The sequence below is a fragment of the Pongo abelii genome, chromosome 3 (genome assembly GCF_028885655.2).
Source record: "Pongo abelii isolate AG06213 chromosome 3, NHGRI_mPonAbe1-v2.0_pri, whole genome shotgun sequence".
NCBI lineage: Eukaryota > Metazoa > Chordata > Mammalia > Primates > Hominidae > Pongo > Pongo abelii.
Window position 1 is genome coordinate 198,598,350 of NC_071988.2, and position 13,101 is coordinate 198,611,450.

Below are 13,101 nucleotides of genomic sequence, written 5' to 3' on the forward strand. Positions count from 1 at the left end.
CTCGTCGCTGATTGGTGGCTGCGTTAGGCCGCGACGGAGGGGCGGGCCCGCGGCTGGGTCTCTCCCTTTCCGCGCGGTCCCGTGCGCGCTGTGGGTGTGCTTCGGGAAGCGGGCGCGCGCGCGCTCGCGTCGGAGGACCGGAAAGGAGGCGGGGCCGCGGCGGCGCGCGCTCCCGGATCGCGCGCACCGCAGACGGCGCGGATCGCAGGGAGCCGGTCCGCCGCCGGAACGGGAGCCTGGGTGTGCGTGTGGAGTCGGGACTCGTGGGAGACGGTCGCGATGAACACGGTGCTGTCGAGGGCGAACTCGCTGTTCGCCTTCTCGCTGAGCGTGATGGCGGCGCTCACCTTCGGCTGCTTCATCACCACCGCCTTCAAAGACAGGAGCGTCCCGGTGCGGCTGCACGTCTCGCGGATCATGCTGTGAGTGCGGCCGAGGCCGGGCTGGCGGTGCAGGACGCCGGGACGGAGCTGGGGTGGAAGCCGAAGCCGGGCCGCCGCGCCGGGGCTGCCGTGCCGGGGCCGCGGGCAGGGCGTCCGGATCGACCTCCTGAGCGGCAGTTCGCCCCCGAGGGCGGTCGTCAGGGGTGGACGTCGCAGGCTTTTCCGGCGTCCCCTCGAAACTTGCACCCCTCCACCGTAAATTCCCGGGCTTGCTCTTAAATTTTAATTTTGAGCGTTCCTCAGGTCGGTGCCTCCGCTTGCTTCCTGTTCCTCACTTCCCTCCACCCACGCCTGGCCAATGAGGGAGCAACACAACAGCAGAGCCGGCGCCGCCGCCCGCCTGGGCTGGCGCCTCCCGCGCGTCCGGTGCCGCTCGTGGTCCGCATGCGAGGCCCTCCAGGCGCTGCCGCCGCACTCTGGGTCGGGCTTCCGTGGGGTTTCCTGGCGGCTCTGCGGCTCTGGAGGCCACAGGATGGGGTTGTCTTTGTGTCATTCATCACCCGAGTTTGCCCTGTTTGACATTCCCTTTACAGTTGTTGCCTTTGTGCCTTCAGAAGGCAGTAAACAGTTGGAGCTGCTTTGAAGTTGGCCAGAGATGTTGGGCACTGAGAGAATTAAGCATCTTAGCCTTCTGATACAGCGAGATTTTTGTTTCTTTGGGTTTCTTTCTTTCTCTCTCTCTTTTTTTTTTTTTTTGCCAACCACTTGAGGAAGTCTGCGAAAACGCCAAAAAAAATGCAGTTCGAAATGACAGTGCCATTTCGCTATTGCCTATTTTGTCCTTGATTTTATTCTCTGGCACTTTTGTCTTTAATCGTCGTATTTTTACCCCCTCTCTTGTTCTCTTACCCTTCTACTCTATTCCATCTTCCAACAGGTTCTTTAACCTTAGTTTATTTCTTTGTCAGAATTGCCAAGAAGCCAGTCATCAAATAGCGAGCCTTCTCCCCCGACCTTTTTTTTTTTTTTTTAATTACTGTACTGATGTTTGTTAGATATTGTTCGAATAGAACTGGGGTGGAAATCAGCACTGCCATTGTCAGCCCTATGAGGGTTAGAAGAGCTTGGTGCATATTAAACACTGAGCAGATGTTAGCTGTTGTTGTCTTGAGCAAGTTTCTTACCATTCTGGGCCTTAATTTCTTTTTGTTTAAGATGGAAGTAATACCTAATTGGTAGGTTGTGAGAATTATTTGAAATGTGAAAAATATTGCCAGTGGGTCTGACCCGCAGTAAACAGTAAATAGCAGCTGGTTACAGTAGTATCCCCTTAATGGGGTAGGTATACGTTCCAAGACCCCCAGTGGATGGCTGAAACCACGGATAGCACCAAAACCTATATATACTTGGTTTTTTCCTATACCGTACATACGTACCTACCTATGATAAAACTTACAAATTAAGCACAATAAGAGATTAACAGTAACATAATAGAACAACTGGAACAATATACTATAATAAAAGTTATGTAAATATGATCTCTTTCCCTTTCTCTCAAAATAACTTATTTTACTGGACTCACGTGTTTTCACACCGGGTTGACCGCGGATAATTGAAACCGGAAAGTGAAACCTCGGATAAGGGGGTGATTACTGTATCATCCTTTAATATGCCATCTGTTAGTATTCGTATCACCTTGTAGTCATGTGTAGCTTTCTTCTCCCCATTCTGCAAAATTGCTTTACATCAAGTATTTACTATTCTTTTTAGAAGTTTTTTATCCCCTTCTGAGTTTTGTTAGGGATTCTCTTGAGGTATATGCAGTTAGCTGAAGACCTACTTTCATATTGGATTAGAATGTTTCTCCAGGTTTCTCTGGTGTTTACTCGTTTCTTTGTGGGATTGCTGTTTCACCTGTGCACACAACTGTATTCTTTCTCTTTAAGAAGTTACGTGTATTGTATATGTTCTGTTGGAAGGATGGTAAAACTTTTATCTTTATTCCTAGAAAAAATGTAGAAGATTTCACTGGACCTAGAGAAAGAAGTGATCTGGGATTTATCACATTTGATATAACTGCTGATATCCTTTAAGAAAATATTTCATTGCGTTTTCTATAGTTTTATAATGAGATATGTGTTGTTTAATGATTTGGGAGACAGTGTGACTATGTCATTGAATCAGCGAAACCTTGGAAATTCCGCCTTTTTCATCAGTAAAATAAATGTTAATACCTCCCCATCACACTTGGAGAAAACCTCATAGATTCATGAGTAGTTGTGTGAACATACTTTAAATTCTTAACCGAAACATTAAATTGATTGAAAGCTACATAAGAAAGTTTGAATCTGTATTTTAGAAAGAAAAAATAAAATTAGATCATTTGGATAAGAAGGAAAAATATTACCAATGCTCAGCCTGCCTACGAATATTTCATGTACAATTTCAAATAATATATCCATATTTTATTATAGCAGACAGAAACATGTTTAAAAAGTGAATTACGTGTGTTATGATTTGAAAAGGTCATATCAAAATTATTGGTAATCTGTGGTTGCTTTTTGCCGTCATAACTCTTTTTATAAGGACTTTCATAAAAGTCAGAAAATATTAACAATTATAAGAGTTTCTTTGGTGGTGATATTTAAATATTTTCTCTTGACATTGAGTTTCTATCTTTTGACAACTCTGATCATTTTGGCCAGGCTAGTCTTTTTTACGGTCTTTCTTAGGTTAATATCTTGGCAATCTCTGCCATTTCTAGCCTGATCTCATATGCCTTTTTAATACCCCATGATTTAAATGGTTGTGGAGATTGAACAATCTGAACTTGTGTGAAAGTACCTGTCTGAACAGTTAAAGCTGATCATATACTTGGGGAATTTATCTAATTTACCTTTCTATGACCATGAAATTTACTTTTAGCTTTAGTTTTGATAATTATTGGATTTAGAAATAGGCTAAGAATTAATTCTGTAGGTACCTTTTTAGGAAATAGAGTGTACCATTGGAAGAGTCTTATGCTGAATTTCATGTGTATCTTTAAGTCTTTGTGTAATTTTTAAAAATCTACTCAAGGGAATTTAGGTCTACTGTGAGAGTAGTAATTTTGTGTATCCAGAGAATTATAGTGAGATTTCCTGGTATCTATGGTATTTATATATTACCAATCTCATTATTTGTAGTTTCTTCAGATTTTCTTAACGCTGCTGCTACTACTACTTGAAATTGTACCTGTTCTTGTAAACAGCAGTCCTAGACTTAGTTCTAAAAGAGTGATTCTTAGTGGTTATACATAATTAATAATGGAATGTAACAAATGTGTTACTACCAGTATGGAAACTCATATAGTAAAATGAGTTAACAATTAACGTAATACTTAAAAATCCAAATATTAACTCCGCTTATTTCTTGGTATTGGCACCAGTCTTGTTAATTCTGGTGAAGTTCTTGTCCTCTTTGGGAAACTGAATTGAGCCACATTGGTGTCATTTGCATCTTTGAGAGACATTTTAATGTCTACTTGCATGTGACCAAAAGTGACATGTACGATTTATTATACTTGGTTAATTATTGAGCCTTGTTTATGTTTGCATATTGTTAAATTTAAATAGTGGTGATTGTTTATACTTTACAGCTCCAGTGGAATTGTATTTGCTTGAAATATCAAGTCCTCTTTTTTCTTTTAATTTAGTTGATGTTACAGAAAACCAAATTTTGGATTTGTTCTTTTCTTACTAGTCAAAGTATCTCAGCTGGTAATCCTTGGAGGAGTATGGGAGGATGCCAGTAATCTCATACTGACATTTTTTTTGTTTTGGAATAAGCTGGATTTCACAATGTATTTATCTTCTGCATATTTTCATTAAATTAGTGGCACATTATGTTTCTGGGCCGCCTCTCTCTTTTCTACTTTAGTATTACTGTTATGGATAAATAACCTAAGAATAATTAAGATCTATTTAAAAGTGATAAATACTGCTCATAAATTTATATTTTCCTTAATTTACTTACATCTAGAGAATATATTTGATTGGAATGTTAAGCAGTTGTTTCTTTATTTATCAGCAGAATATTCAACAAAAAATAATGTAAGTATATCTAATTAGAAGTATTTTAATAGCTAAAGTCTTATTCTTTATGAAAGAATACACATTTTTATATATTTAAAATACCTGACCTGAGTTACCTAGCAAAAAATCACAAGCCTGTGGAGGTAGCTCTGTTATGAAAACGTTTGCTCTTTTGGGAGCCTTTTTGTTGTTATTGTTGTTGTTGTTGTTTGTTTGTTTTCTGTTTGTTCTATTTAGCTCTCTAGCATTGGGGTCTCCAGAATGGAGACTTGCTATGTGAACTGATGTTAATGCTCATATTCAGCCCTTGAGTTCATATTCAGATAGATGGGCACGTGCCTTCTACAATATGCAGATATTCTGGAGGAAAGGAGGAATTCTGTAGGTCAAGAAGTTCACCATGCTACCTAGTATTTATTCATTTGCTTTCAGCATGTTGCAAAATATTGCAGTATATGCAATACATAAGTGGATTATATTATCAAATTTTAGCCAATCCTTTCAAAATGGAAAAGTGGCTTAAAAAGATTTCTGCAAAGAAATCACAGATTGAAGATAATGCTAATAATCCATACATATATAAACAGTAGGAAAATGGTGGAGCTCATACTTGTATTCCTCTTCTGAGCTGCTGTGTCACACTGAAGGATAAAAAAAACACACAACCTAGATAGATCTGATAAGTTGGCTTGAGACACTGTCAATGATATTAATTAACAATAGTGCATATGTATTACCTACATAATTTATAACAACACATATTTTGAGGATTTGTGATCCAAAAACTGTTGGAGACCACTTTCAATAGTAAGATCAGAAAGATATTGCTGAACTATCAACTAGGAAATGGAGCGGGTAGCCGGTAGTATTGCCACCACTCAGCTGTTTCCTTTTTTTTTTTGAGACAGAGTCTCGCTCTTGTAGCCCGGGCTGGAGTGCAGTAGCGCTGTTGATCTCAGCTCACTGCAACCTTTGCCTCCTAGATTCAAGCAGTTCTCCTGCTTCAGCCTCCCAAGTAGCTGGGATTACAGGTGCCTGCCACCATTCCCAGCTAATTTTTGTATTTTTAGTAGAGACAGGGTTTCACCATGTTGGCCAGGCTGGTCTCGAACTCCTAACCTCAGGTCATCCGCATGCCTCGTCCTCTCAAAGTGCTAGGATTACAGGCCTGAGCCACTGCACCCGGCTGTTGTTTACTCTTTAAGCTAAAATATTCTCTCTCCACAGCTACAATTAGAGAGCTGCATGGTGACTTACTTGAATCAACAAAATTTGAGACCTGTGATTATAATTCTCATTATGAAGATATATAATCCAAAGCTGTAAAGATTGTTAATAATTTTTGAACCTTCTGAGATTATTTTAAAAACCATCTTAGTACCAGATACCTTTCTTTTTTTAAAAAAACAAAAAAAACCCAAAACTTGGTGCGAGGTGTTTTGGTAGTCTTATTAAGCCATATAGCTACAATTAATTAATATCCCTACCTATTGAGAACAATTTGCCTTTGTTTTGGGGTTGCGTGGGATTCATTAATCTGAGTATCTGAGTGGTTGAACTGTTTTTTTTGTTGTTGTTGTTTTTGTTTTTTTATTTATTTATTTTTAACACAGAGTTTCACTCTTGTTGTCCAGGCTGGAGTACAGTAGTACGATCTCAGCTCACTGCAACCTCCGCATCCTGGGTTCAAGTGATTCCCCTGCCTCAGCCCCCCAAGTAGCTGGGATTACAGGCACCCACCACCATGCTAATAACTTTCAGTCATAAACTAATAGTTTTAATAGGTTTTGATATAATGGTTTAATAGCTTTTAATTATAAAACGTATTATGAATTATAATTTGTGATTTAAAAAACTAGTTCAGGCCGGGCACAGTGGCTCACACCTGTAATCCCAGCACTTTGGGAGGCTGAGGCAGGTGGACCACCTGAGGTCAGGAGTTCCAGACCAGCCTGGCCAACATGGTGAAACCCCATCTCTACTAAAAATACAAAAAATTAGCCGGGCATGGTGGTGCACGCCTGTAATCCCAGCTACTCGGGAGGCTGAGGCAGGAGAATCGCATGAACCTGGGAGGTGGAGGTTGCAGTGAGCTGAGATTGTGCCATTGTACTCCAGCCTGGGTGACAGAGCAAGACTCTATCTCCAAAAACAAAAAAAAAAAAAAAAAAAAGAAAGAAAGAACTGCTCTACATTTCTTTTTAGTTAATGTAGTCATCATACACTGAGTAATTGGCCTTAAAAGCGAGTAGATGCTAACTTAATAAGAACAAATTCCTTGGGATTTGTAGTGGCCACAAATTTTTTTTATTTCCATTTCATACTTTTAATTTTCTAAATGGGACTTATTTGTAATATGTTGAAGGAGTAGCTTAAAAGAATTGTCTGACCTCTAGAATTTTGCCTTGATGAGACAACGATGCATGTATTTTTTTAATTAAAGGGAAAAAAGATCTTTAAAAGGCTTCATTTCTTTAGCGATTTCTTCAAGATTTTGTAAAGAAATCTTGGAGAAGATTTCTTATAAATTTTCATGACATGATTAATCAGCAGTAACCTGTATTAGCAGTGTGATGGAACCAGGGATTGGCTCTGTCTGTTTTCCTGGCACCATTTAGGATCCATGCTGAGCTGGAGGGTCTTAGAAATTTTATAGGGAAAAGTGATTTAAAAGAATACTTCCCTTCTAGGGATTTAATTCATCTGTTCGTCCAAAGGCCTCACTTTTTGGAGATCTTATAGATCAAAAACCTTGCATTAAGTTATGAAGGGCCTAAGTAATACAGTTGAGTTAGCAGAAGGAATGAATTCCTTCAGGGAATTATCATTCTTCTCTCCGAGAAAAATTGGCCCCTTTTTTGTATCTCTCTCTTTGCTATCATTTGTATGCATTAAGATTTCAGCAAGTTCCTCAAAGTTGACTTCATTAACATGTCAAACTATTTGCTTACTAATACTTTTAATTTGAAGTAATAAGATGGTATTTCTGATGAGTTATCTAATTAATTTTCATTTTAATATAGGCTCTGAACCAAGTTGTCCTATGGGACAAGATTGTTTTGAGAGGTGATAATCCGAAGCTGCTGCTGAAAGATATGAAAACAAAATATTTTTTCTTTGACGATGGAAATGGTCTCAAGTGAGCAATTCTTGGTCATTTTTTTACATTTAATAGGAGGTGAAAAAGAGAGAAAGATGTATTTTTATTTTAAAGAAAAATACTTGAGAGTAAAAGGAGAAAAATTGGGGAAGAAGTATTTATGCATATCTGAACTGAAAGATTGGGTGGAAATGCAAAGTGAGATCTAAGATAAGCAATTCTCTTGCAGTTTGTGAAATGTCATATTCAAACTAATAAAGCTTCTATCCTAAGCCTGTACAAGGAATACGGGCTTGTTCAGATGTGGTAGGGCTGTGGTTGTCAAATTAAAGGGCTCCTTTCTGAGTGTGAGTCAGGAAACCTAAGAAGCAGCATGTTGGGTCTAGGAGTTGATAATAGTTAAAAGAAGTAGTATTGGTTCTCCAAACGTGACTTCTCTAAAGCTCAGTTTACTCAGAGTGATTGATCTCTCAGGTTATTTTTACCTCTTAGACTCTAGTGATAAACATTGGAAATAATTTTAGAAGAAAGCTATTTTGACCAAGCCAAATGTCTGTATTTGCAATGAAAGTTTCAGAACGTGAGACTTTTGTTAAGGTTTGTCCATCTAGATAATTGACAGAGTTAGGCTTCAAATCATTGCTCTGATTCTTAGCTCATCTCTTTTTACATTTACTGTTTTAATCATTTAAACTTGTTGGTTGATAGTTCTATTAACTGCAGCTGTGAGTTTAGATGGGCCATCCTGGGATATCAGTAAATGTAGTGCCCCTGTCTTCTAGCATTGTCCTTGGATTTTAAGTGACATGAGAAAATAGTTCTTTTTGCAGATTAACATATTAGGATTTTTGTTAGGAATAGATGGTTATAAATAAAGTATTTGGCATCTTAGTGTTTGTCTTAAAAATTTTTTTTGAACTACTAGTGTTTCTGATGACTTGTGTTTATAATCTTTTTATAGGGGAAACAGGAATGTCACTTTGACCCTGTCTTGGAACGTCGTACCAAATGCTGGAATTCTACCTCTTGTGACAGGATCAGGACACGTATCTGTCCCATTTCCAGATACATATGAAATAACGAAGAGTTATTAAATTATTCTGAATTTGAAACAACATATTTTTATACTTAATGAATTGTATCTCATTAATCTCTTCCCTTACATCTTCATTTATTGTTGGTTTGTTTTTTGGTTTTTGGTTTTTTTTTTTTTTTTGGTATAAGAACTAACATCAAAAGGCCTGTTTGAAGGGAAAGGTTAATGGGCTACTTAATATTACAAACAAAACAAAAAAACAAGGCTGCCACAGTGGAATATTATCTTACAAGAATAAGAACTACATAAAACAGATTTGTAAAAAATACATATTTGAAGTATTCCCTGTATTTCCATTATTCTTTATGGAATATAAAGTGAGCATGAAAGGTAGTTAAAACTTTCAGGTGCCTGTAGAGTCATAATAACTCTGTATTTTATGCCTTGCATTCACGCAAGTTCACGTTGGATGTGATTTAAAAGTAGACATTCTCTTTTTCCTCTTTTAGGATATGTTTGATTACTGGAAAATTAATATGGTTATTTGTTAGAAGTCTGGTTTATAAAAAAGCCAAAAGTGATGGAATTTTATTCCACTTGTCTTAGGAAGGCCCATAATACTTGTTTTTCTTACATGTGACTAGCAACTTTCTCCACTTAAGGACTAAATACCTCTTTATATGATGTAAATTATTCTAATTCATTTCTAAATCTTTTAGGTCAACAAAATGTGTGTCTTCAGTGCTTTCTCTAAAAACGTTCCTGTGTAGCTTTGTACTTTTTTTTTAGCATTGCCATTGAAAGTTAAAATGTTTGCATGGTTTACCCTCTGAGTTACGTTTCTTCTAGTGAGCATGCCTACTGTCACTAAGTGAATTATTTACTACTTTTTGTAGGTCTATATTTTAATAATTATTGGGATAATAATAATTGTGGTATGCTTTCCATTTACAAACCACTCATATACTTTAGTGTATGTCATCCTCAATAATCTAATGAGGTAAGTAGTATAAGTGTTAGCTCTTTGCAGATAAGAAACTGAAACCCAGAAGTTTATTGAATTGCTCCATTGTTACCTAGCCAGCAAGGAGTGGAGTTAAAACTTGAACTCAGATCTTCTAATCTTCTGAGCTCATCCTTTCTCTTATACCTCAGATTGCAGACTAATCAAATTTCACTTAAAACCTTCCTGATATTTTTGTTACCCTGGACACCCTTTCTATTCTAGAAAAGGTTTCCCATTTTATATGGAAGTGACTAATTTTCAAGCTGCCAACAACTTATATCGAGGTAATATTTTATTCTCTGAATAAATTCATTTCACTTATATTAAAAGCATAAGGAAATCTACATGTATGTAAAAATAACTTAGAAATTCAGTACATAATACATGATTGAATACATGATCGTATTTAACATGATTTTTTTTTTCTGCAGTGGACAAATAAACATCCTCAAAGTAGCAACTGCAATCAGTTACCCTTAGAAAAGCAAGACCAAACACTGTAGTTACACTATTAACAGTGACCCAAAAGGGCTAATATTTTCTAAGAATAGTTTAAATTACAAACATTTGTTATATTTACCTTATGTGAAATACATCACTATTTAATTACATTAATTTTAACATCTGTTATATGGAGTTGTATAGTTCATGCAAAAGCCTGTGGGTATGGGTTTTTCAAACCAGCAGAAAGGTCAAAGGTACCTGAATGCTAAACTGCTTGGCTCCCAGCTTTTTCATTAAACTTTTCAGGGTCTTGGTTTCTTTATCTGTAAAATGACAGAGTTGGACTAGTTAACTTTAATGGCGATCCTTTTACACCGCACAAGTTTATAAAATTTATCTGTTCAGCAAAGAGATTGAACAAGAAAGCACGTTAGTAATATGAAGACAGGAAAATGAATGAAAGTCTAACACATAACTCATATTGATCTACTTTATTTCTGTTAGATTTTACGCTCTGAAAATTTCACCTCATTTAGTTTGTACAAATACTAGACATGAAAACTTAAAATGTGCAGGTGTCAAAGCTTAAAAATCAGGTGTGTCCCCTTTAAAGAAGGTATGTGCAATAAGCCTGCAGTCTTAACCAGACCTGGTACCAGTTTAACAGTTCATTATACTTCTGTGATGAGTGGATCTGTTAGTCTGGTAGCGATTAATGTTGAAATTTACTTGAATTACAGTTATTTGACAAGCCGCCTTTTTTTGGAGTTTGGTGAGGAAGAGAAGTAAAAATGCCCAACTAGTACAATGTGGAGAAAGTTTTCTGTTTGCTTGACTAAGGGAAATTGCTCAGAACAAGAATGCTCCAACATGGGAATAAGGAGCCTCAGTCTCAGGAACTCATTTTTGGGTGCAGTTTCTACATTTAAAAAATTGACTTGTGTGCAGTTTGATAACCAGTTCATTTGCTTTAGTCTCAGTGTTTTAAAGAAGTCTCATAATGTTCTACAAAGACACAAAGCTTCAGGCTTATACAAAACTGAGTATACACAAATGTTCTACAAAGACACAAAGCTTCAGGCTTATACAAAACTGAGCCCAGAAATGATTCTGAGAAAAGAGAATAATTTCAAGACACTTATTTAAAAGTAATTATGGTTAGAAATGAATTAATTTAAAAATGTGCTCACATATCCCTTTCTCTAACAGTTTAACCTAGACAAACATTGATATCAGTGTTTTTTTATTCCCCTAATTGATTACATTTGGTTTCTTTATTCTGAAAGGAAAATAACAAAAACCTCAGAAATTCCTAAGGGTGTAATAAGAAAGTGGGTTTTGAGTTTCCTTTCCTGGAATTATTTTACAGTTCTTTGGTGGATCTCGTCAGCCAATTCATAGCTGGGCCTTAAGATTATCATCTTAGAGATGATAGATGGGCTTTTGGAAGATTTCATCTTAGAGATGAAAAGCTGGGCTTTTTCTCTAAGATGATAATCTTAAAGCCCAGCTATTAATTGATAATGAACATTTTTCACTATTTTTTTTTTATCTGAAGCTTAGAGATCTAGAGCTTTGGATCTGTGGGGTATATGTCAATGGAGGTATCATTTTATAATACTTTGCATTGATATGAAGTGGGTTCATGGGGGAAAAACCATAAGCTGTGAACATTGGTAGCAAACAAGCATATATTCATTTCAAAGCTTTCCTTGCTTTTAGCAGAGAGAAGCCTGTATATGTTACATGTGTGATTTCAGTAGTTTAAAGAGATGTTTCAAAAAGTTGTTGCATGTTTTTGATGCAATTTGGGGAATTGTTTACTTCACAATGTAGTCATTCATAAAAAAATTCATGAAAATACTGAACATATGTTTGAGGATTTTTATTTTCCTTTTTTTTTTTTTTTTTTTTTCTGAGATGGAGATCTGCTCTTATGCCCAGGATAGAGTGAAGTGGCGCGATCTTGGCTCACTGCAGCCTCCACCCCCCAGGTTCAAGTGATTCTCCTGCCTCAGCCTCCGGAGTAGCTGGGATTACAGGCGCCCGCCACCATGCCTGGCTAATTTTTGTATTTTCAGTAGAGACGGGGTTTCGCTAAGTTGGCCAGACTGGTCTCGAACTCCTGACCTCCAGTGATCCACCTGCCTCGGCCTCCTAAAGTGCTAGGATAACAGGTGTGAGCCACCATGCCCGGCCGAAGATTTTTCTTAATTGCAATAAATATTCAGCATTTTTTCTAATGAAAATGAATTTTGTTTACGAGTAAAAGTGTGCATTTTAAAAGACTTTCAGATTTATGCTTTTTACGTGAAGCTGCTAAACTAAAAGTAAATGGAAGAAACCAAGTCTAGTAGGTTTTTTGTTTTTTTTTGGTGGGGGTGGGATGGGGGAGGTTAGTTACACTTAAAATATCTTCTCCAGAGACTGTATGCTCCTCTACTAGACTGTAAGCTCTTTGAGGGCAGTCTGTCAGATTTATCTTTGTATCTTCCCCAGCGCCTAGCATAGTGCCTTGCACATAATAGGCGCCCAATAAATATTGATGAAGAAAGAAGGCATTGTGTTTCTAATGTGACCAAACCATGGGGATTCTTTGTCATTAATACTGTCCTCCTTTGTAAGTGCTGTTTTTTTTTTTCATTCTTGAGCTCCTAATGACATTAGATCTTATCAAGGTCAGTTGGACAGTTCAGTAAAGGTAAATGCTGCTCTTGCTCTAATTGCCGTGACCTATGTTCTTTCTGACTTCTGCTAAGAGAGCCAAGTGATAGTGGCTAGTGATGAGATTGATACATAAATTGCTTTACTTTAAAATAACAGTGGAAAACCCTACCATAGACCTGATCAAGAAAAAAAAAATCTCAGGATGCATGTTTAAAGTATAGCTCAGGAAGAAATGGGTTAAAACAAATAGCTGACTCTTTGAAAGGCAAGGGTGTTGGCTGATCCTCCACCAGCTTCTTGGGCACATTGGCTGGTCTGGCTCACTAAGGGAACATTTATTTACTAGTGAATTCAGACAATCAAAACAGAAATACTCCCTCAAAACAACAGAA

The 13,101-nt window shown here is 37.5% G+C and overlaps 1 protein-coding gene across 1 annotated transcript; it reads left to right on the forward strand.

Annotated features, from left to right (window-relative positions):
• Positions 1-30: 30 nt before the first annotated feature.
• Positions 31-12,599, forward strand: SPCS3 (signal peptidase complex subunit 3). The gene is made up of 5 exons (XM_009240473.4): positions 31-422; positions 2,392-2,465; positions 4,398-4,474; positions 7,480-7,595; positions 8,518-12,599. The coding sequence occupies exons 1-5, from the start codon at positions 280-282 to the stop codon at positions 8,648-8,650; spliced, it is 543 nt and encodes a 180-aa protein (XP_009238748.2). The 5' UTR covers positions 31-279; the 3' UTR covers positions 8,651-12,599.
• The last annotated feature ends 502 nt before the right edge of the window (positions 12,600-13,101 follow it).

What these genes read in the sequence shown, in the direction of transcription:
- SPCS3 (XM_009240473.4), top strand. Translation starts at nt 280, where the DNA reads ATGAACACGGTGCTGTCGAGGGCGAACTCGCTGTTCGCCTTCTCGCTG. An exon ending in AATATTCAACAAAAAATAAT is followed by an intron (nt 4,475 to 7,479) that starts GTAAGTATATCT and finishes ATTTTAATATAG; the next exon opens with GCTCTGAACCAAGTTGTCCT. An exon ending in GACGATGGAAATGGTCTCAA is followed by an intron (nt 7,596 to 8,517) that starts GTGAGCAATTCT and finishes ATCTTTTTATAG; the next exon opens with GGGAAACAGGAATGTCACTT.